The 20,211-nt window shown below is 44.4% G+C and overlaps 1 protein-coding gene across 4 annotated transcripts in view; it reads left to right on the plus strand.

Annotated features, from left to right (window-relative positions):
• Positions 1-20,211, plus strand: part of ARID4A (AT-rich interaction domain 4A) — a 79,631-nt gene that overhangs the window by 40,425 nt on the left and 18,995 nt on the right. For all 4 annotated transcript variants that reach the window (XM_067554869.1, XM_067554871.1, XM_067554872.1 and 1 more), the window contains exons 12-16: positions 8,022-8,094; positions 10,869-10,963; positions 11,086-11,183; positions 13,080-13,308; positions 15,284-15,534. In XM_067554869.1, coding sequence (XP_067410970.1) covers positions 8,022-8,094; positions 10,869-10,963; positions 11,086-11,183; positions 13,080-13,308; positions 15,284-15,534 — 746 coding nt within the window. The remainder of the gene's footprint in view (positions 1-8,021; positions 8,095-10,868; positions 10,964-11,085; positions 11,184-13,079; positions 13,309-15,283; positions 15,535-20,211) is intronic.

Consider the following 20,211-nt stretch of genomic DNA (forward strand, 5'->3'; position numbering starts at 1 on the left):
ACCTCAGATATGGCGATCAGTTAAATCCTGAGCCTGTGGGTAAGACCAGGCAACCAACCAGGTATCTGGGAAAGAATTCTCTGTAGTAACTCAGAGCTCTCCCCACCTAATGTCCTGTCTCCAGCCATTGGGGATTTTTGCTACTGGCAGTTGCTGATGGGCCACGTGCCATTGTAGGCAGCCCCATCATACCATACCCTCCATAAATTTACCAAGCTCAGTTTTGAAGCCAGTTAAGATTTTTGCCCCCACTGCTTCCCTTTGAAGGCTTTTCCAGAACGTCACACCTCTGAAGGTTAGACATTGTCACCTAATTTCAAACCTAAACTTGTAGATGGCCAGTTTATATCCATTTGTTCTTGTATCCACATTGGCGCTGAACTTAAATAATTCCTCTTGATCCCTGGTATTTTTCCCTCTGATGTATTTATAGGAAGCAGTCATATCTCCCCTCAGCCTTCTTTTGGTTAGACTAAACAAGCCAAGCCCTTTGAGTCTCCTTTTATAAGGCAGGTTTTCCATTCCTCAGGTCATTCTTGTAGCCCTTCTTTGCAGCTGTCCCAGTTTGAATTCATCTGTCTTAACATAGGAGACTAGAATTGCACACACGATTCCAGATGAAGTCTCACCTTGTATAGTGCCTTGTATAATGGTACTAACACTTCCCTGTCTCTACTGGAAATACCTCAGCACATGCACCCTAATGCAATCTTAGCCTCTTTCACAGCCACATCAGGTTGACGGCTCATAGTCATCCTGTGATCAAGCAATAAACCCAGGTCTTTCTCCTCCTTTGTCACTTCCAACTGATGTGTCCCCAGTTTATAGCAAAAATTCTTGTTAGTGCAAGCTCATGAATTGAGGGACTATTCACTTTCATCTCATTTCTATTACTCCAGTTTACAAGGGCGTCTAGATCATCTTGAATATTCTGCTTCTCCTATGTATTGGCAATACCTCCAAACTTTGTGTCATCTACAAATGTTAGTGCACTCTCACTTTTTGTGCCAAGGTCAGTAATAAAAATATTAAATAAGATTGGTCCCAAGACCGATCTCTGAGGAACTCCACTAGTAACTTCCCTCCAGCCTGACCGCTCTTCTTTGAGTGCTGTCAATTCCATTCTAGGTGTGTGCATGCCTCCGTGAATGGTTACCGGAATTTTTTTCCCCTTAGCAGTACCCATAGGGCTGGCTCTGGTGCCCCCAGCACCCCCTGGAGTCCCGCACACATGCGGTGGTATAACAGGCACCATTGGCCCTACGCCCCTCAGTTCCTTCTTTCCGCCTGTGAGGGTTGCTGGAACTGTTCTGCTTGCTTTCACAAGTGCTCCTTTAGTATCCTAAAGCAGTGTTAGCTAGTTTGTTTATCATGATATGTTCTTTGTTAGTTAAGTAGTTGTAAATAGTTGATAGTTAAGTTAGGAATAGTCCCTGCTGGGACCTGTCCTGGGAGCAGGGCATGCCCAGGTCTCCAGGTTTCAAACTCTGCATCTCCTGCAGCAAGCCTTTCCCTCTTAATGACTCGCACGACAGTTGTCTAAAGTGCCTGGGGAAAACTCGAAGGAGAAATGCAAGATCTGTAAGACTTTCAGGCTGCGGACCCAAAAGGAGAGGGAAATCCACCTGAAGGCCTTGCTGATGGAGGCAGCGCTGAGACCAGCCTCTGAGCCGGCACGATCTACCTTGGTGCCGAGCATCGTGTTGGGGCAAAGTGTCCAGTTGGCACTGGCCCCACTACGGCACCGCATCTCCTCCTCTTCCCTGTCGAGGAAGAAACAGAGGAAGCAGCGTTCAGACAGAGACTGCTCCCCCGCACCGAAAAAGTTCAGGGAAGCGGGGTCGAGCGTGGGACCCATACCAGACGAACCGGCTGAGGGTCAAAAGGAGAGGGGATCGCTGCCCAGAAGTGCGACCCCCCTTCTTCCCCCCCCCCCTCCCCCCCCCGCAAGAGATCCACCCCAATTCCTGAGAGCAGAAGGGGGCCTCTTCAGATTATGGTGCCATCAATGCTAGAGGTATTCCAGGCAGCGAGGAACTTGATGGCCCTGCCTTTGCCTCCTTCTCCTAGGCCCTGGTGCTGTTGAAGGAGAAGGCTCTGGTTTCCAGGGTGACGCCTGCGATGGGTTCCCCTCAATGGCTGCACCGCTTCCCTGACCAGCGGCGTTCATCTCCGAGGACCATGTCACCGCACAGGGTGGAGTCATTGTGGCACCGGTCTCAGAGAGTGCGTTCCCAATCCCCATTTCCGGGGCGTTCCTTGGTGGTGGAACACCAGTGACTGAGGCGGTCTCCGTCATCATCGCGGCACTGATCCCGGTCTGTGGCACCGAGGGCCCCGCGTTCTGATGGGCAGCACCGATCTCGCTCATCTTAGCATAGGTGTTTGCCAGATGGGAGTCGCACTGTTCGCTGGCACTGAGGAGTTTGCCTGTACCAGCACGGCGCAGAACCCGGTCGCCGGTGAGGGAATCTTCGCCTAGAGGAGAACGACGCCATTAGTCTTTGGTACCGAGGCACCGATCTTTGATGCGGCACCGGTCCCGCTCATCCTCTGGGCACGGACCCCAGCAACCCAGTACTAGTCGGGCAAGCGGCACCGCCGGTCACCGTCCTCGTGCTCCCTAACGCCGAGGTGGCGATCAGCAGAGTGTCATGGTACTCGGGGGTTGGGGCGCCGCTACCTAACGCCACTTTGCCGCACCACAAGAGAGCCAGCTACTGCCCCCCCATGGTTGTCTGGCAGCGAGTTGGTTTCTTCGGGGGAGGACAGACAGCCTGCCTCCTGATCAAGGCAGTGACATCCCTCAAAGACACAGGAGCAAATTTCCTGCCATGCAGCTCCTGGTTGGCCTCAGGGCCAGTGTCCGGTGCAGTGGCCATATTGGGGACCCTGCAGGTTTCCAGTGGCCTCAGGCCCTTACTCATACAGGTCCTCTGGCATGTAGTCAGCGCCAGTAGCCCTGGAGGGGGTTCACGAGTCGACGTCAGAGGAGGACTCCCTCTTGGGGACATCAGTGGCAGCTCCCCGTCAGCAGGAGGGGATGCCGCCGCCTCCCATGCTAGCGCAGTCTTCTTCATCTTCCCTGGACAAGGCGGTTGCGTCGGGGCTTTTTGTGCCCCTGGATGATTTTAGGGCCCACCAGGAGCTCCTTAAGAGGGTGGCCTCGAATTTAGGTTTGGAGGCAGAGGAGCTCAAGGAGGCCTCGGACAGCCTCATTATGTGTTAGTGGTGGCGCCTGCCCGGGTCACCCTGCCTGTACACGAAGGGGTGCTCAAGATAATGAAGGGCCTATGGCAGATGCCATCATCCATGCCCCCAATGTCCAAGAGAGCAGAAAAAATGTACTATGTTCCTGCCAAAGGATTTGAATATTTGTTTACCTGCCCCTCCCTGGGTTCCCTGGTAGTGGCGGCCACCAACGAGCGCGATAGGCAGGGCCAGCCTACCTCGACTCCCAAAAATAAGGACAACAAAAAACTGGACCTTTTTGGGAGGAAAATTTACTCAACAGCAAGCCTGCAGTTTTGTATTGCAAATCAGCAAGCACTCCTGAGCAGGTACAATGACAATCTTTGAGACTCCCTCAAGTGTTTCGGGGAGACCCTGCCCCAGGAACAGGTGCCAGACTTTACCACCATTCTCGAGGAGGGTAAAATGGTGGCTAGAGCGGCCCTACAAGCGGTTTTCAACACAGCGGATTCAGCTGGGAGGGCCATAGCCTTGATGATCTGTATGCATTGGTGCTCTTGGCTGCAGTCTTCTGGGCTGTCACAGGAGGTGCAACAGTCCATTCAGGGCCTTCCGTTCGACGGGTCTGCTCTCTTCTCCGACCAGACTGACACCAAGCTACACGGTCTGAAGGATTCGAGGGCCATGCTACATTCCTTGGGCCTTTATACGCTTTAGGCCTCAAGGCGTTGGTTCTGTTCCCAGCAGCAGCCGCCAAGATACCAACCTCCTTGTTTTGCTCCCTATAGATGGAGGGACAGAGATAGGGGGTCTAGGAGGCACCGAGCGACTGGGGGTTCTGCTCTAGCTCCCCAGCTGGGGCCTTCCAGGCACTGCAACGGCCAGTGCCAATCCTTTGAAGGTGCGCCCGAGGACGGCGTTCCAGTCTCGAGTCAGGATCTTCCCTCCCGTCAATTCCTCAACCGACTTGTTCCCTTCTTGTCCGAATGGACTAAGATAACATTGGACTATTGGGTCCTTGGCATCATCTCGGCACCCCTCCCCTCCCCCCACACACATACACCTCCCTCCTCGTTCCTCTTCAGGGACCCCTCTCACACGCAACTTCTCGTAGGAGAGGTGGAGAACCTTCTCAGTCTAGGGGCTATAGAGGAAATTCCACCAGACATGAAGGGGAAAGGGTTTTACTCCTGGTACTTTCTCATTCCCAAGGTGAAAGTCGGGGGTCTCAGGCCCATTCTAAGCCTGTGTCATCTCAACAAATATCTCGAGCGACTGAAATTCCGCATGGTCTCCCTAGCCTCCATCATCCCTTCCTTGGATCCAGGAGACTGGTATGCTGCCCTCGACCTAAAAGACACATACTTCCATATTATGATCTTTCCTGGCCACAGATGGTTTCTCTGCTTCGTTGTGGCCCGCTCCCACTATCCATTTACAGCGTTACTCTTTGGCCTCTTTTCTGCCCTGAGAGTGTTTACAAAGTGCATGGTGGTGGTGGCTGCACATCTAAGGCACCAGGGCGTGCAGATATATCCTTACCTGGACGACTGGCTGATCAAGGGCAGGTCTCAGATCCAAACCAGCCTAGACCTCGTATGTACCACCTTTCGCCATCTGGGTCTGTTGATAAACGAACAGAAATCAACATTAACGCCAGTGCAACATATAGAATTCATAGGAGCAGTTCTGGACTTCACACAGGCCAGGGCATTTCTGCCGCAGCCTCCTCACTTCAAAGCCATGTCAGGCATTATTACTCGCCTTCGCGAGTGCCCCCTCACAACAGCCAGATCTTGTCTGCAACTGCTGGGCCATATGGCAGCTTGCACATATGTAGTAAAGTTTGTACGCCTAGGGCTCAAGTCGTTCCAGTCGTTGCTGGCCTCGGTGTATGCCCTGAGCAAATGCTCCCTGGACCGAGTGGCCACGGTCCCATTCCTCCCCCATGTCCTGTCCTCACTGGGATGGTGGCAGGACCCTCACGCAGTACTGCAGGGCATGCCATTCGAGGAAGGAACAAGAGATGCACACAAATGTAAGGGAGCTACGTGCAGTACGCCTGGCTTGTGGGGGTGTTCGTTCCCTTCATCTCAGAAAAGGTAGCGCAGGATCTGACGGACAACACCGCTGCAATGTATTATATCAATAGGCAAGGGGTGGCCCACTCGTCGGCCCTTTGCAGGGAGGCAGTGTGTCTTTGGAACCTTGCGGTGAACCGCAATTTTCACCTTTATAGCCTCTCACCTTCCGAGCATCAAGAACGATGCAGCAGACTGCTTCAGCAGGTCCTTCTTCCCCTGCCACAACTGGTCGCTCCACCCGAGGGTGGCTGCTATGATCTTCCAGAGGTGGAGTTATCCCCAAGGGGACCTGTTTGTGTCCAGACAGAACAAGAAATGTCTTCAGTTCTGTTCTCTCCACGGCACGAAGAAGTGTCACTGTCTGACGCCTTTCTCTTAAAGTGGACGGGGATTCTGATGTATGCATTCCCCCCCTTCCGCTGCTGCACAGAGTCCTACGGAAAATCAACAGGGACAGAGCGAATATTATCCTGGTTGTGCCAGCATGGCCCTGCCAGCATTGGTTCAGCATGCTGCTGGAACTATCAATTGCCCCCCTGCTGGAGTTGCCCCGGGTGGCATGATCTCCTCTCCTAGGATCGGGTTTGATTGCTGCACCCAGATTTAGAGTCCCTACATCTGATGGCGTGGAGACTTGGCTGAACCCAGAGGAACAGGCATGTTTGTCACAAGTTCAGCAGATTCTGGTGGGCAGTAGGAAGCGTTCCACTCGTGCTGCATACCTGGCCAAGTGGAAAAGGTTCATCTGCTAGGCAGCGTCCCAAGGAATTCCACCTGAACACTCATCGATTCAGGCTATTCTAGATTACTTATTGCACCTTAAACTTCAAGGCCTAGCTCTTGCCTCATTGAGGGTCCACTTGGCGACCATTTCAGCCTTTCACCCTCCAATAGATTGGAAATTAGTCTTTCTTCTTGGAGTGCATGCTCATGTCCATTCCATTATAGGTGTGTGCATGCCTCCGTGCAAGGCTACTGGAATTTTTTTCCCCTTAGCAGATCCCGTAGGGCCAGTTCTGGAGCCCCCTGGAGTCCCGCGCACATGCTGTGGTATAGGAGGCGCTGCCGGCACTACGCCCCCTCAGTTCCTTCTTTCCGCTCGTGACAGTTACTGGAACTGCCTGTGCTTGCAGCTTAATTCCCCGTGTTTTAAACTTTAAACAGGATTTTTTTGTGTTAGTTAGTTAGATTAATAACTGTTGTAGTGGTAGTTAGAGACTTAGAGGTAGTCTAGCTCAAACTTTACCCGGAGCAGGTATGCTCCGATGTCATGGCTTCAAGCCATGTGCTTTCGACGGGAAAGCTTTCCCGCTAACTGACCCCCACTGCCTGAAGCGTGGGGGGGAAGCCCTTCGTGAGAAGAGAGAGGCTTTCAGACCCCCGGAAAATCCGCCTGGAAGTCTGGCTCATGGAGCTCCCGAGTCGGCTCCGAACCATCCCGCTTCACCGCGGTATCCAGCGTGCCGCCGCTACAGAGCCCCATTGGGCTCTGGAGATCACAGCTCATTGAGGTGAGCAGGGTGGGGAAGGGGTGAACTAGTACTGATGCTTCACAGGAGGCTGGTTTTTAGTTAACAAGGCAGTGGTGTATCAGTTTAGATTGCAGTGGCTCTATTTTCACCACAGAAAATTAGGAATGTAATTTTAGTAAAATGAAAGCCTAGTATTTGCAGAATGCAGATAGAACTGAAATTGAGATCAGTGCCCTTTCTCTCAAAACTGCCTGTGATTTTTCTACTAATTCCACAGTAGTGGGGGGTTTTATTTTTGACTTTTTCTGTACATCTTTCCTCTGAGACAGCTGCAGTCACTTTTGTGCAGACAGCCTTACCAGCAATCCTTATGACTGCCATACTGGGCAGGAAGAATGTGACATACATGAGATGTTGCAAGGATGAAGACTTCATTAGGCTCTGCTAAAATCTCAGAATCCCACTGAACATGCTCAAAAATTATTTTTTTTTCCCCTCTTAACTTTTCTTTATTCTAACATTTTCCCTTAGAACATAACAAAGGCTTTGCTCCACATTGTGACTATCTAACTCAAATTTTAGCTGTGTTTGTGTGGTGGCGGTATAAGAATAGTATAGGTAATGGGTTTTAGTAAAAGGGAAATAGGACGGATAACATACATTCTGCTGTTCTGAATTATACAAGTGACTCCTCGGATGTTTCCAGAAATGACTTCTTTGTCCTGAGACTAAGCATGAAAAGTTTTGTTCCCCAAAAGATTTTTTTATTTTCCCCATGAAATGTATGAGCATCAGAAGACAAGGGCTGTTACAGTGGAAACAATTTTACAACCTTAATTATAGTTTTGCTACTGGGGAAAGCTAGAATTCATTCATGTAAACTGCTACAGCCTTGTAAATAACAGGTTCATTCAGCGTTACATTTTAATGTGACATCACTATATTAGGGCAGGCCACATCATACTACTTACTCTCTTTCCCTAAAAGACTGAGGATCCCACTACTCTCTATTTTCTTTTTTCCCCAGTTGAGACTCCAGCATATGGGGTTTTGAACCTTAGGAGGGGAACCAAGTTAGTACTCGTCTTATTTAACTTTGCCCATTTTTGTGGCTAGCCTGTTCTGATAGGTTTATTTTCTTGATATCCTATCTTTATATGGATGAACAATTGTAACTTGGCTTTTTTGTGCAAATGAATTGTTTGGGATCCTACTAAATAAATGTGTCCATTCGCATTTAATATTTTCAGTATGCCTTCCTTTGTTTTGACAGCCTGAGGAAGAGCTTGATCCTGAAGAGAGGGACAACTTCCTCCAACAGCTTTACAAGTTTATGGAAGACAGAGGTAATACATTGCTTATCTTACTATCTCTTGGGTACCAGCCCATTTAAAAATAATTGTTTTTAAATGTCATGAATTGTATTATGGCACTACCCTTGCATCAGGGCAACATGTATATTACAGCAACTAACCTGATACAGGTGAAAACATTTGTAACCATTTTCAAGTGGGGCAAGTCTGCTTATGCCAGATGCTTATAGGCATAGCACACAGAGTAAAAGCAAACCCTGCCTATGTGATGTTTGGTTTTTTGTTGTGTGGTGTTTTGGGTTTTTTAGACAGTTTTTGGTGGGTTAGCACCAAAGTATCTCTGAAATAGCCTCTCATTTGGTGCTCTGCTATGCCTGGGAACTCTGCTTGCTTATCTACAGGATAAAAACACTTGGTGACTTGGTCCTGGGTTGGAACTTTCAACCACCAGAACTCAGGAAATGTGCCATGTTAAAGTCTTGTTGCAAGACTATACTAGTCATACACAGACATTCTCCCAGTAGTGGAGCAAAAATGACATTCACCTGGAAAACAACCTAAGTGATCAAGCTTGATTCAATAGTTAGAATAAGGAAGGAGCAGATTTTTGGTGCTTTTCTTGACAGAATTAGACCTGTTTGTTATGTACATGACACCTAGATGCTATATGGCAAAGAATATATTGGATGTGCTGGCAGATACTTAAAGAGCATAGTACTGTGCTTTACCCTCCTTCCAATTTCACCCTCCTCACAACTGCAGATTTCAATGGCTTATGCAATACTAGGTTTCCAGGGAGGGAGGCAACCAGTTCTTAACACCCTGAGCTTTTCTAAATGCACTGAAGTCAGAAAATAGCTTATCGTGTCAACAAATAACATATTGTGCCCACATATTTTATGCTCAGAAATGGCTGTCTTTTTTAATATACAGATATACTTTTGAATTTGCAAACTTGTTTTGATCAATAGCAAAGATGGAAAAAGTGTACAAATAAGACTAGACTCTTTTTAGAGACTTTTTTCAAAAATTAGAGAGTGATTTCCACAGGGTAGAAAATATTGTTTACAATTTTTTGTAAGCACTATATATATATTTAAAAACTGCTAATTTACCAATTCATAGATCTCCAAATCGCCAGGCTCCAAAATGATTCCATAGCAGCTGTGACATTACAGTAAAGTATAGCAGAGCAAGTATGATTATATTTGGATTTAAAAGGACTCGGGTTGAGAGGAGTAAGTTTAGAATCAGTTATGTGCTGAATACCTTCTCTGCCCTTTGGTGAACAAGGGAAGAGTGGGTAAAAGTTCATAAAATGGTATCTGTAGCAATAAACGTTGATGGAAGAAATATACAAAAGGGGGGAGGGAGACAGACTGTATTTGTGCACCATTTTGTTTGAACTATCTTTCAGTATAATTTTAAAAAAATATGGCAGGTAACCATTTTAAGTAGTCTGGTCTTCTCTTTAACTGGGTATTTTCCAATCCACAGAGATGTAACAGTTTAGTTCCTAGCTTGTTCAGTCTTGCCACTCACCTATCACAAATATATCAGTGGATCCTGTATTTGTTATGGCAAGCTTTTCTGGAGTTCATCCAGTTTCTCTTTGAAGGCCATATCATGTGGAATTAGCACTCTTGTAAAGAGTGTAGTGGGGGTGGGGGGCAGGTTCATAGTAGGGAGGAGCTTCAGAGAAAAGAAAATGTATCCTCTTTAAGCAATACTAGCTTCTTTATAGTGTGGTTCTTCTATGTCTGTTACTGTCCTTTCTCCTCTTCCCTCATGAGTAGTATCTCCCTGCCTCATGCACTTTTAGTCCAGGAAGCAGGGAAAGATCATGTAGGTGGCAGTGGGACAGGGAAAAACAAGAAAAGTAATAGAGCAGTAAAAGGAAAGACCCAGTCCAGAGACAAACTGGTATTGCTTAAAGATATTTTGATCAAGCAGTACTGGTTCTTTCAGGGCTGGGTCTTTATTTCCATCTGTTGTTTTTCTTTCTCTCCATTGCAACACATCCTCTCCTGCCCAATTCCTCTACTTGGTGTTCCTTCAGCATGGAGACTTTGACCAATGTGTGCTCCCAACTTCCGTGGCACAGTCCAGTATGGACTAATTTGCATAATTTTGAATAAAATTTCATGGAGAAGAGGGGGCCTCCTTTTCTACCATCACAGGGAGGAGCAGCAACTTCATCAATTTTTCAGCCCTTACCCCAGTTCATTTTTGGCTGCCCCTTTCACAGTTAATAGAGTCTCGTTCCCTACTCCATTCCCAACTCACTTAGATGATTTTCATACTCCCTCTTCCCACTAACATTTCTTTTTCTCTTGCCGCCTTTCCCACCATTTCACATTCTGACCCTTTAATTTAATTTTCTACTGTGTCCCCTTCACCCAAACATTTGATGTTCTTCCCTTTATCTACTCTCACACCCTGCCATTTACCAGGCTTTCCCTTAGCAACTCTAATTGGCTGCCCTTCCATGTTTTCCCTGCTGCTTGGGAAAGGGCAGCCAATCAGATGGTGTTTTCCCCAGTGATTTGGGCAGGGTCAGAAAACCTGTGTAGTGGGCAGGCCTATGACACCAAACATTATAATGACCCTTGTAGAATCAGATGCTGATCCAAAAGCAGGGCATGCCCATTGGTTGGTCTGACTTGCAATACCTTTAATAGATAAAAATATTATTACAGATATTAAACTTTGAAATGTACCAGCAATCAAGTGTGTGCTATGGAATGGAAGAGAAGTTTGCTCATCTGCATGGTAACTTACTTTATTTGTATTCTTATGTTAATTAGGTACTCCTATCAATAAACCACCTGTCCTGGGCTACAAGGATCTTAACCTCTTCAAACTTTTTAGACTGGTATATCAGCAGGGTGGGTGTGACAAAGTAAGTGTCAAATTTTTCTTAAGCAAAATATCTAGTGTTCTTGAAAGTTATAGTGACAGTTCTAGTGTCGGTAAATTTCATTTTTATTTTTCCTAGTTAACAAATAAAACTTACTTTTCCAGATTGACAGTGGTGCTGTATGGAAGCAAATTTATATGGACCTTGGCATTCCTATTTTGAACTCAGCTGCTTCCTACAATGTAAAAACTGCTTATAGAAAGTAAGTTTATATCTTATTTGATTGTTTGAATGGTTTTATAAATATAGAAAATCTTAAAAGTAGCACGAACACTTCTTCAAACAATTTTGATGGCTCAGCAGTTGATATTAGTGGACAAGTAAGTGTTCCATGTTCCCTTGTTACATTGCTGCATTGATTTTGCCAGATTTTAAGGAGTTCTTGCAAACAAGGACCCAAGTGGTGCTGAACATCCTCCACTTCTGTTCACTACGAAGGAGAGAAGAAGACTGCTGAGCACCATGTTGGATCTCGCAGTATCTTAGAACACTGCTCGTTTTAGAGTAGGAAATCTCCTTGTTGGCATGTGGTGTTACCATTTTGGAATATATCAATGAAACTGCTATACAGTTTGCATCTTATGCTTATTAACATGGACAAACTCTGTTCTCATGTACACACATTCTACTTTTATTGAGATCTGTGATAGCTGCATGCTATTGGCATTTGCAAAAATGCTATTGCATTTATTTGCAAAAAAGCCATTGCATTTATTTTTTCCAGACTTTTAAACTTTCTGTACAATGAAGCTAGAAATAAGTGTGTTGCAGAAGTAATCTTTCAAACATCAGTGTAGAAATGTTGGTTATATCTTTATAGATCTGTAGATAATGTCTTTAGGACACACTTACTTTATTAGATATAAGAGTAGGAGGGGGGTGGTGACAACTTGAGTTAAGCCTGCGTAAGCCTTTTCATTCTAACCTCTGATGTTCAGTTATATTTTCATTTATGATACTTAAATCTTCTGGGCTGAAATTTTTCAGGCTCACTTTCAAAATAGAATGGACTTTCTTTTTTTTCTTTGAGAGGTTGAGCAAAAACAGTTCAGCTATTTGAGTAAAAGGAGAGATTGAGCTCTGTGTGTGGGAGTTGGGGAATGTTTTGCACATTAGACACATTTTTTTGTTTAAGAAAACAATCAGAAGACTTGAGCATTGAGGTTATACTGTTGGTACCAGTGTCAGGAATTGCTAAAGTTAAGGTTACACGTGCAACATTAACTCTCACCATTGTGTATTTGCAGTACAAAATGCAGTCCTTAATGACATACTTGTATTTTGTTCCTCAAACACGTCATATGTTTTCTAAACCTTCGATGAATATGTATTATCTCTTTTTTTACAATTGTGAATATGCCAGGCAGCTCATTGAAGTAATACATTTGAAAAGTACACAGAAAACTATTCCTTCAGAGTAAATAAGAAGAAAAGTAAAAACTTGATGTCATATACAGGCCACCTAAATTTGCAGTTTAATTAGCTTTACTGGTTAACAACCTCCTTCTCTGATTTGACCCTCATGAAAGCTGTGCTTGTTGAATAGCAGCTGACTAAGGGTCTGATTCTACTTGTTACAGTCAGTGAAAATGAAAATATTCAGTTTGTTTGTTTTCAGTTGGAATTGAGCTGAGTACTAATTTAAGATGTATATATTTTACAGAAAAAAGTATTTAGCATGCAAAAATTAGTAAAGTTGTGCTAGACTATTAGGACATTGAAAATATTCTAATAATACAAGAAAGGAAAAAATATTGCAAGATGATCCTAAGATTGTAGAAGCAATTGTATGTTTAAGAAACAGTGTAACTTGAGGTACTCTGAGTGTCATGAATGCTTAAGCAAAAGGGACAGAGTTAACATTGCGTGCTCACAGCTTGAATTTAGTCACTCTGATATGAGTGCTTAATCACGCTACCTCAAAATCTCTTAACAGAGGGTTGGGGATTTTTTTTTTTTTTTTAAAGGAGTTAGTGCTCTTCTCTTCCACTTCTGTGAGCAAGAAAATAAATAATTTTTTTTTTTTTACAGTTAAATTAAATGAAAATCAGATAAGCAATGGTAAAAAAGGTAATGAAACTTTTTTTTGCATATGTAGATATCTTTATGGTTTTGAGGAATACTGCCGCTCTGCAAACATTCAGTTTAGGACCATCCATCATAATGAACCAAAAGTGGTAGAAGACATTCAGAAACAAGAACCACCAATGGAGGAAAGTGTAAAAGAGGAACTAGAAATGCTTCCAGCAGAAGTAAAAAATGAAGTAGAAGAAAATGATTCCAGCAGCGAAAGTGAAAAAGAAGAAATAGAATTAAGATCCCCAAGAGTAAGTAGTTGGATTTGAGGTCTTTTTTTTTTTTTTTTTTTTTTTAATTTTTATTTATGTGCTAACTGGGTACCCTTAATAGTTTACTATTAGTTTACAATAGTTTACAATCCTAGAGGATTGGCTGTACATGGGAATTGCCATACTTGTACAAAACACAACAGCTCCACTTGCTGAACAACACAGGCTTTCATTCACATATCAAGACAATGCTCCAATGTTTACACTGGCGTCCCATTTCAAGTTCTCTCTTGATGTTCAAATCCTCCAGGGGATTGCCAAAGCTACCTGAGATCATCTTTAGACAAAGGAAATGCAGTAGATCTAATCTACTTGGATTTCAGTAAGCCATTTGATACTGTTCCACATGGGAAATTATTTTGTTTATTCTGGCTAATAGCCATTGATGGACCTATCCTCCATGAACTTATCTAGTTTTCTTTTGAACCCCGGTATAGGTTTGGCTTTCACAACATCTTCTGGCAAGGAGTCCCATAGGTTGACTGTGCATTGTGTGAAGAAATGCTTCCTTTTGTTCGTTTTAAACCTGCTGCCTATTAATTTCATTTGATGACCCCCTAGTTCTTGTGTTATGAGAAGGAGTAAATAACACTTTCTTATTTACTTTCTCCACATCAGTCATGATTTTATAGACCTTTATCATGTCCACCCTCAGTCTTCTCTTTTCTAAAATGAAAAATCCCAGTTTTATTAATCTCTCCTCATATGGAAACTTTTCCATATCCCTAATCATTTTAGTTGCCCTTTTCTGTACTTTTTCCAATTCCAGCATATCTTTTTTTGAGATGGGGCGACCAGATCTGCACGCAGTATTCAAGAAGTGGGTGTATCACAGATTTATAAAGAGGCAATACGATATTTTCTGTCTTATTATCTATTCCTTTCCTATTGATTCCCAGCATTCTGTTAGCTTTTTTTGACTGCTGTTGCACATTGAATGGATGTTTTCAGAGAACTATCCACAATGACTCCAAGATCTCTTTCTTAAGTAGTAATACCTAAATTTATACCCCATCATTTTGTATGTATAGTTGGGATTATGTTTTCCAATGTGCATTACTTTGCATTTATCAGCATTTGAATTTTATGTGCCATTTTGTTGTCCAGTCACCCTGTTTTGTGAGATCCCTTTGAAACTCTTCACAATCTGCTTTGGACTTAACTATCTTGAGTAGTTTTGTGTCATCTGCAAATTTTCCACCTCACTGTTTACATTTTTTTCCAGATCATTTATGATTATATTGAACAGTACTGGTCGCAGTAGAGACCCTTGGGAGACACCACTATTTACCTCTCTCCATTCTGAAAACTGCCCATGTATTCCTACCCATTTTTTCCTATTTTTTAACTAGTTACTGATCCAGGAGAGGACCTTCCCTCTTATCCCATGAACGCTTATTTTGCTTAAGAGCCTTTGGTGAGGGACCTTGTCAAAGGCTTTCTGAAAATCTAAGTACATTATATCCACTGGATCACCGTTGTCCACATGCTTGTTGACCGCCCCCTCTGTGAATTCTAATAGTTTGGTGAGGCATGATTTCCCTTTACAAAAATTGTGTTGACTTTTCCCCAACAAATCATATGCATCTAGATGTCTGATAAGTCTGTTCTTTACTATAGTTTTAACCAATTTACCTGGTATTTCATATGTTGAGAGACTACAGGCCTCATAGATGTAAACAAATTCCTTTAAAATGCACCTGGAAGCTAATTAAAAGCTAGAACTCTGATTTTGGAATTCCATAATTACAAACAGACTTGATTCTGTTGATGCTAAACAATGTTTTAAATTTATTAATATGTGATAACTCTGAAATGCAAAACTTCACATTGTCCTCCAATCTTCCTTCTGTACAGGAAAAATAAATATACTTCAGTGCACAGCATGCACTGCATAATCTCCCCTTCCCTGAACATGATAATGCTTGTTTAACAGATTCCGTTTCTATCTTAGGGACGGAGGAGACTTGCTCGCGATGCAATAACTGCTAAAAAAGAAACCGAAGAGGATAAAATGCAGGACAAGTTAAAAGATAGCAACAAAGAAAATAAAGATGTAGAGGAAACACTTGAAAATGCAGAGAAGAAAGAAAGTGAGACATCGCTGGGGAGAAAAAGCACACCAAAGCAGAAAGAGAAGAAGATTAAAAAACAAGAGGAATCTGATAAAGAATCTGATGAAGAGGAAGAGAGAAGGCAAGAGAGGTACACGTTAACTTGTATCTGCTCTTTAGGAGAGTGCCTCTGTGCTGGTACAGCAGCACTCTGTATTGCTGAGTACAAGGAAGGCTTAGGACTTCATTTCTGGAGATCAGACATGAATCAAGCCTGTGATTTTCACCCAGCACCACAATTTGCCCCTCCCTGTGCATCTCTGAGACAGCAGAGGCCTGCTGTGCCTTAGGGATGATTCTTTCCTGGGTGATGGCAGGTAGTATTTCCACTGTCCTCTTCCTTCAAGGGTTTGGTCAAGGAGGGCAGCATTCTAGTTTTGTGGGCCATACAGGAGTTTCTCTTGAGGATGCTGCCCAGGAGATGTATTGAATCAGTGCGTTCCTGGATGCTGTAGCTCTGTTCTCATCCCAGCCCCACTTCTGGGCTTCTCTAGTCTACAGTGTCACCAGTCCCTCATCCCCTGTTGCATGCAATAAGCACTGCTGCAGCACTTCTCTGGATGGACTTCCTGTCACTGTGGGCTTAGATTATATTGGTATTTTTGCACAGTGGTACATGCAAGCACTAGCTAGGTTTGGGGCTTCTTTGTGCTAGGTGTTGTATAAACATGTAGTGAGAGAGAGTTTCCCACACTGTCTTGTCTATTTATATTCTGTGTTTTGGGGCAGAAAGTGGATGCAACATACAAGCAAAGTGCTAATGATGGTTGGCAAATACCCAATTTGCTTATTTTTATTTTTAGTTAAATGTATTATGGAGGGCAGGAGGGGATGGATTAATTAAGAGCAAAGGGAAAAGGAAGGGGGATTAAAATGAAAGGGAGAGATGGATTAAAGAGGAACGGAAGGAAGAGCAACATGTAGGGCAATGAGAGAGTGGCAGGCAACAGATCAATGTGGAAGAATGAGGGAATGTTGGAGTAAAGAGCCTACCAGTAGACAGAAAATAGCATCCATAGTACCAACTGCGAGGCAGAATTGGTTTAAATCACTGCTGTCCAGGAGTCGTGTAAACAAGCTAGGTCTTTTCCCTCCCTGCTAGTCCAGGCTACCACCTAGCTCCATTCAGGGGTTGGCTCTGCACCATGTGACATCATTCTTCCTCTTTTCTAGCCCATGTGTCTGGGGAAGGGGGGCATACTTGGGGCACAAGCTGAGAGTGAATCAGCCTGATGACATTTTGTTCTAAGCAACTGAAGAATGTGTTGGCTGCATCATCTCATTTTGATGCACTCCTGGAAAAAACAGTGACTTCAAAGAAGGCTGAGCTTTCAGTCAAAAGGAAGCTCTTGCAGAATAACACAGCAAGCAAAAATTCTATTCAAACATAGGTACAGTGTTGGTGTGTAGTAGTTGCATAGGTATATTACATATATCTACAGTCTCTTAGTCATCTTTCTTTTAAGTACTAAATGCCTTGGCCATCGTCTTTCCTTTCGGTATAAACTGTTATTGCAGCAAGACAGGTTATAGTCAGAGATGAACTAACAATTATCATTTGTTAAAAGTGCTGTGCTTTTTTTCTGACTGTTTTGTCTACTTGTGACTCCTTTTAGTTCTAGGTTTTGCTTCTATTCCAAATAATTTGTTTAAAAGGCATCGTAAATATATAGATCAGATGAAACATTGGTTATCAAGAAGACATTTTTCAGGCTCCTAGTCCTTATTATGGAACTTTTCTGAAGTTAAATGGTAGATCAAATTTTAAAAAGAGGCTGTTAAGAATTTTTATCCCTGTTAAAAGGCATTTGTTGTAACCTTGTGTTTACCACTATTTGCCCCAGTGGAACTGGTTAGATATCTGTAAAAGGGCCATTACATTGACAATGCAAATGTCTCCTATACCTTTAAAGCAAATTGCAGAGAGTGGAAAATTTTCAGATGGCACATCAAAAACAAATATTAAGAGTTAAAGTTACTATCTTCCCTGTTCAGCACCTTTTCTTTCACTTGAGCCTCAGAACAGTGAGCTAATGTAACAATATTTTCTTCTTCGAGTAGTGTCCCTGTGAGTGCTCAACTCCAGGTGTTGGCACGTCCTCGATCGGAAATTTCGCCAGCAGTGCCCGTCCGGGTCGTGCATGCGCCGTCCCTGTCTCGCGGTGCTGTTGGCGCCCTTTTCAGTGCACGCAGCACGGACCCCTCAGTTCCTTCTCAACCGTCCCCGGTCCAAGACGGAGCTCCCAGCAGTTCTTCATAGCCCGCTAGAAATCTTCGATAAGTCTTTTATTTTTATTTTTCTGAAGTTACTCAGTTTACCTGTAGTTCAGTGTACCTTACCTTAATCCTTCCCCATTTAAAAAAAAAAATTTCCCTCAGATTTACCCTTTATTTATAGATAGCATTATGCCAGGTTCCCCTGGCTTCAAACGCTGCACCTTGTGCAGGGATGCTGTGCCCGTTTCAGAAGGACAGTCTGAGTGCATCAGGTGCCTGGGTGAAGGACACGTTGCCCAGAAATGTGTCCATTGCACAAACCTCAATGCCAGAGCCAGGCATGACAGGGACCTCTGCCTGAAACTAATTCTTATGGAGCACTCGCTGAGACCTGCCTCAGACCCTGAGCAGACTAATGTCTCCCCACAAGAAAATATCAGAAAAAGGCATTCTACTCCATCCACAACGGAGCACGCCAAGAAAAGGAGGTCTCCTGAAAAGGACAAAGATTTTGGTACCAAAGAAGCTGTAGGTTCCTCCGATACTATGATCTCATCGACAAGGAGAGACTCTCATCGCTCCTTTAAGGAGCTGAAAGAGAAAAACAAACAGCCCTATGCTGAGACAGCACTGCCTAAAGCAATGATCCACACAATGGCTGTAACCACCTCAACAGCGGCACCGACTCGGACCTTGGCACTGAGAAGCGGCACAGTACCGTCTAAAGAAACGGGCCGCACAACGGCACCAACTCAGACCTCGGTGTCGACAAGTTGTACGGCACTAACACATTCCGAGAACACTACGTCGGCCCCGATACAGCCTGGGCAACAGATGGCCCTGAGGGTATCAACGGTGCCAACGAGCATGTCTATACTGGGAAACGATATGGAGCATACCTTGGCACAGTCACTCACAACGGAACCCCGCACTCCCGGTCCGCGAAAACATGCTCAAAAGACCGAACACCATGATGAGGAGGAATTTCTAACATCTTCCCTATCACCACCTTTCTACGGCACCGACACGTCTCCAGTGCACTTTACCCATGAGCAGCCCATGTCTCTCATCCCTTTTTCCAGTGATGAAGAGGATGTGCACGAACACCTCGCCTTCTCTCCCCACCTATCATCACCCACAGCCCATCCACCCAGACATCATAGACAACCACCATATCTGTGGTTTCTGCCTTCTTGATGTGACCCGCGATACCGTATGCACTGGCCTGCCTGGGACACCTGGTCTACCTACTCTCCACCACATAGTAGACCCTCAACTTCATACAGCTACAGAGACAGGTCACCTATTTGACAGGACCTGAACTAACTGGCCCTGCCGACAAACAGGACATAACTGTAGAACAAGAAAGACCGCCTACCACACATCACTCGTCCTCCTCACCTGATGAGACCATAGTTTCCCCACCCCCCATGACTGCAGATGATTTTAAACAGTTCCAGGAACTGTTTGAGAGTGAATGACAGTTTAGACATCCCTCTCTAGGAAGAGGCAGGGTCGCAACATAAATTGCTTAAGATATTGCAGACCTCAACTTTCACCAAAATTGCCCTTCCGATGGATGATGCCCTTATGGAGCCAGCAAATAATATATGGCAGACCCCCGCCACCATCCCTCCTGCCTCCTCCTCTATAAAAGGGCTGATAAAAAGTATTATATCCCAGCCAAACATTGAGTTCCTTTTCACCCATCCAGCCCCTAATTTCCTGGTTATAGAAGCGGCCAACCAGAGGAATAAACAGCAACATCATAAGTTGACTCCACATGACAAAGACGATAAAAGGATGGACTTAATAGGAAGAAAAGTATACACATCGGCCTCTCTGCAGCTGAGAGTAGCAAACTATGCTGTCTTGCTTTCAAATTAAGACTGTAAAAATTATTCAAAACTATCCAAATTTATTGACTTTCTGTCCCAGATGACAAAAAACAGCAATTTCTTTCCTTGATCAAAGAAGACCAATTGGTCGCAAGAACTGGCTTGCAGGCTTCCATTGACATGGCTTACGCTGGGGCTAGAACTGTAGCAACTGCGGTCGTCATGCATAGGGCATCATGGCTTCACTCTGCAGCCCTGCCCAAACAACTGCAGGCAACCATCAAGGATCTTCCTTTTGATAAAGTGAAGCTCTTTGCAGAGAAAACTAATAAAGTCATGCACACCATGAAGGATTCCAGAGCTACGCTATGCACCCTTGGAATTTATACACCTGCAACAAGAAGACCATTCAGGTATCAACCCTATAATTCCAGATACCAACATTATTCACAGAACAGACGATACGAACAGCCACGCTCCCGTCAAAGGCCACAGTGACGTCGACAAAATAACCAGCAGCCATCAACATCCTGGGCTGCCCTTCCAAAGCAGCAGTTTTGAGATCTTGGTTGAGGGTCTGTACGACCTCCCCTGCCTTCAACAGACTCCATCTTGTTCAACCATCGCCTACGCCCGTTTTACCAACACTGGGCGAACATAACATCAGACAAATGGGTACTAGAAATTATCCGATCTGGATATACCATCCCTTT

Source organism: Emydura macquarii, unplaced genomic scaffold (genome assembly GCF_026122565.2).
Source record: "Emydura macquarii macquarii isolate MOO-44397 ecotype Brisbane River unplaced genomic scaffold, CSIRO-AGI_Emac_v2 contig_1551, whole genome shotgun sequence".
In the NCBI taxonomy this organism is placed as follows: domain Eukaryota; kingdom Metazoa; phylum Chordata; order Testudines; family Chelidae; genus Emydura; species Emydura macquarii.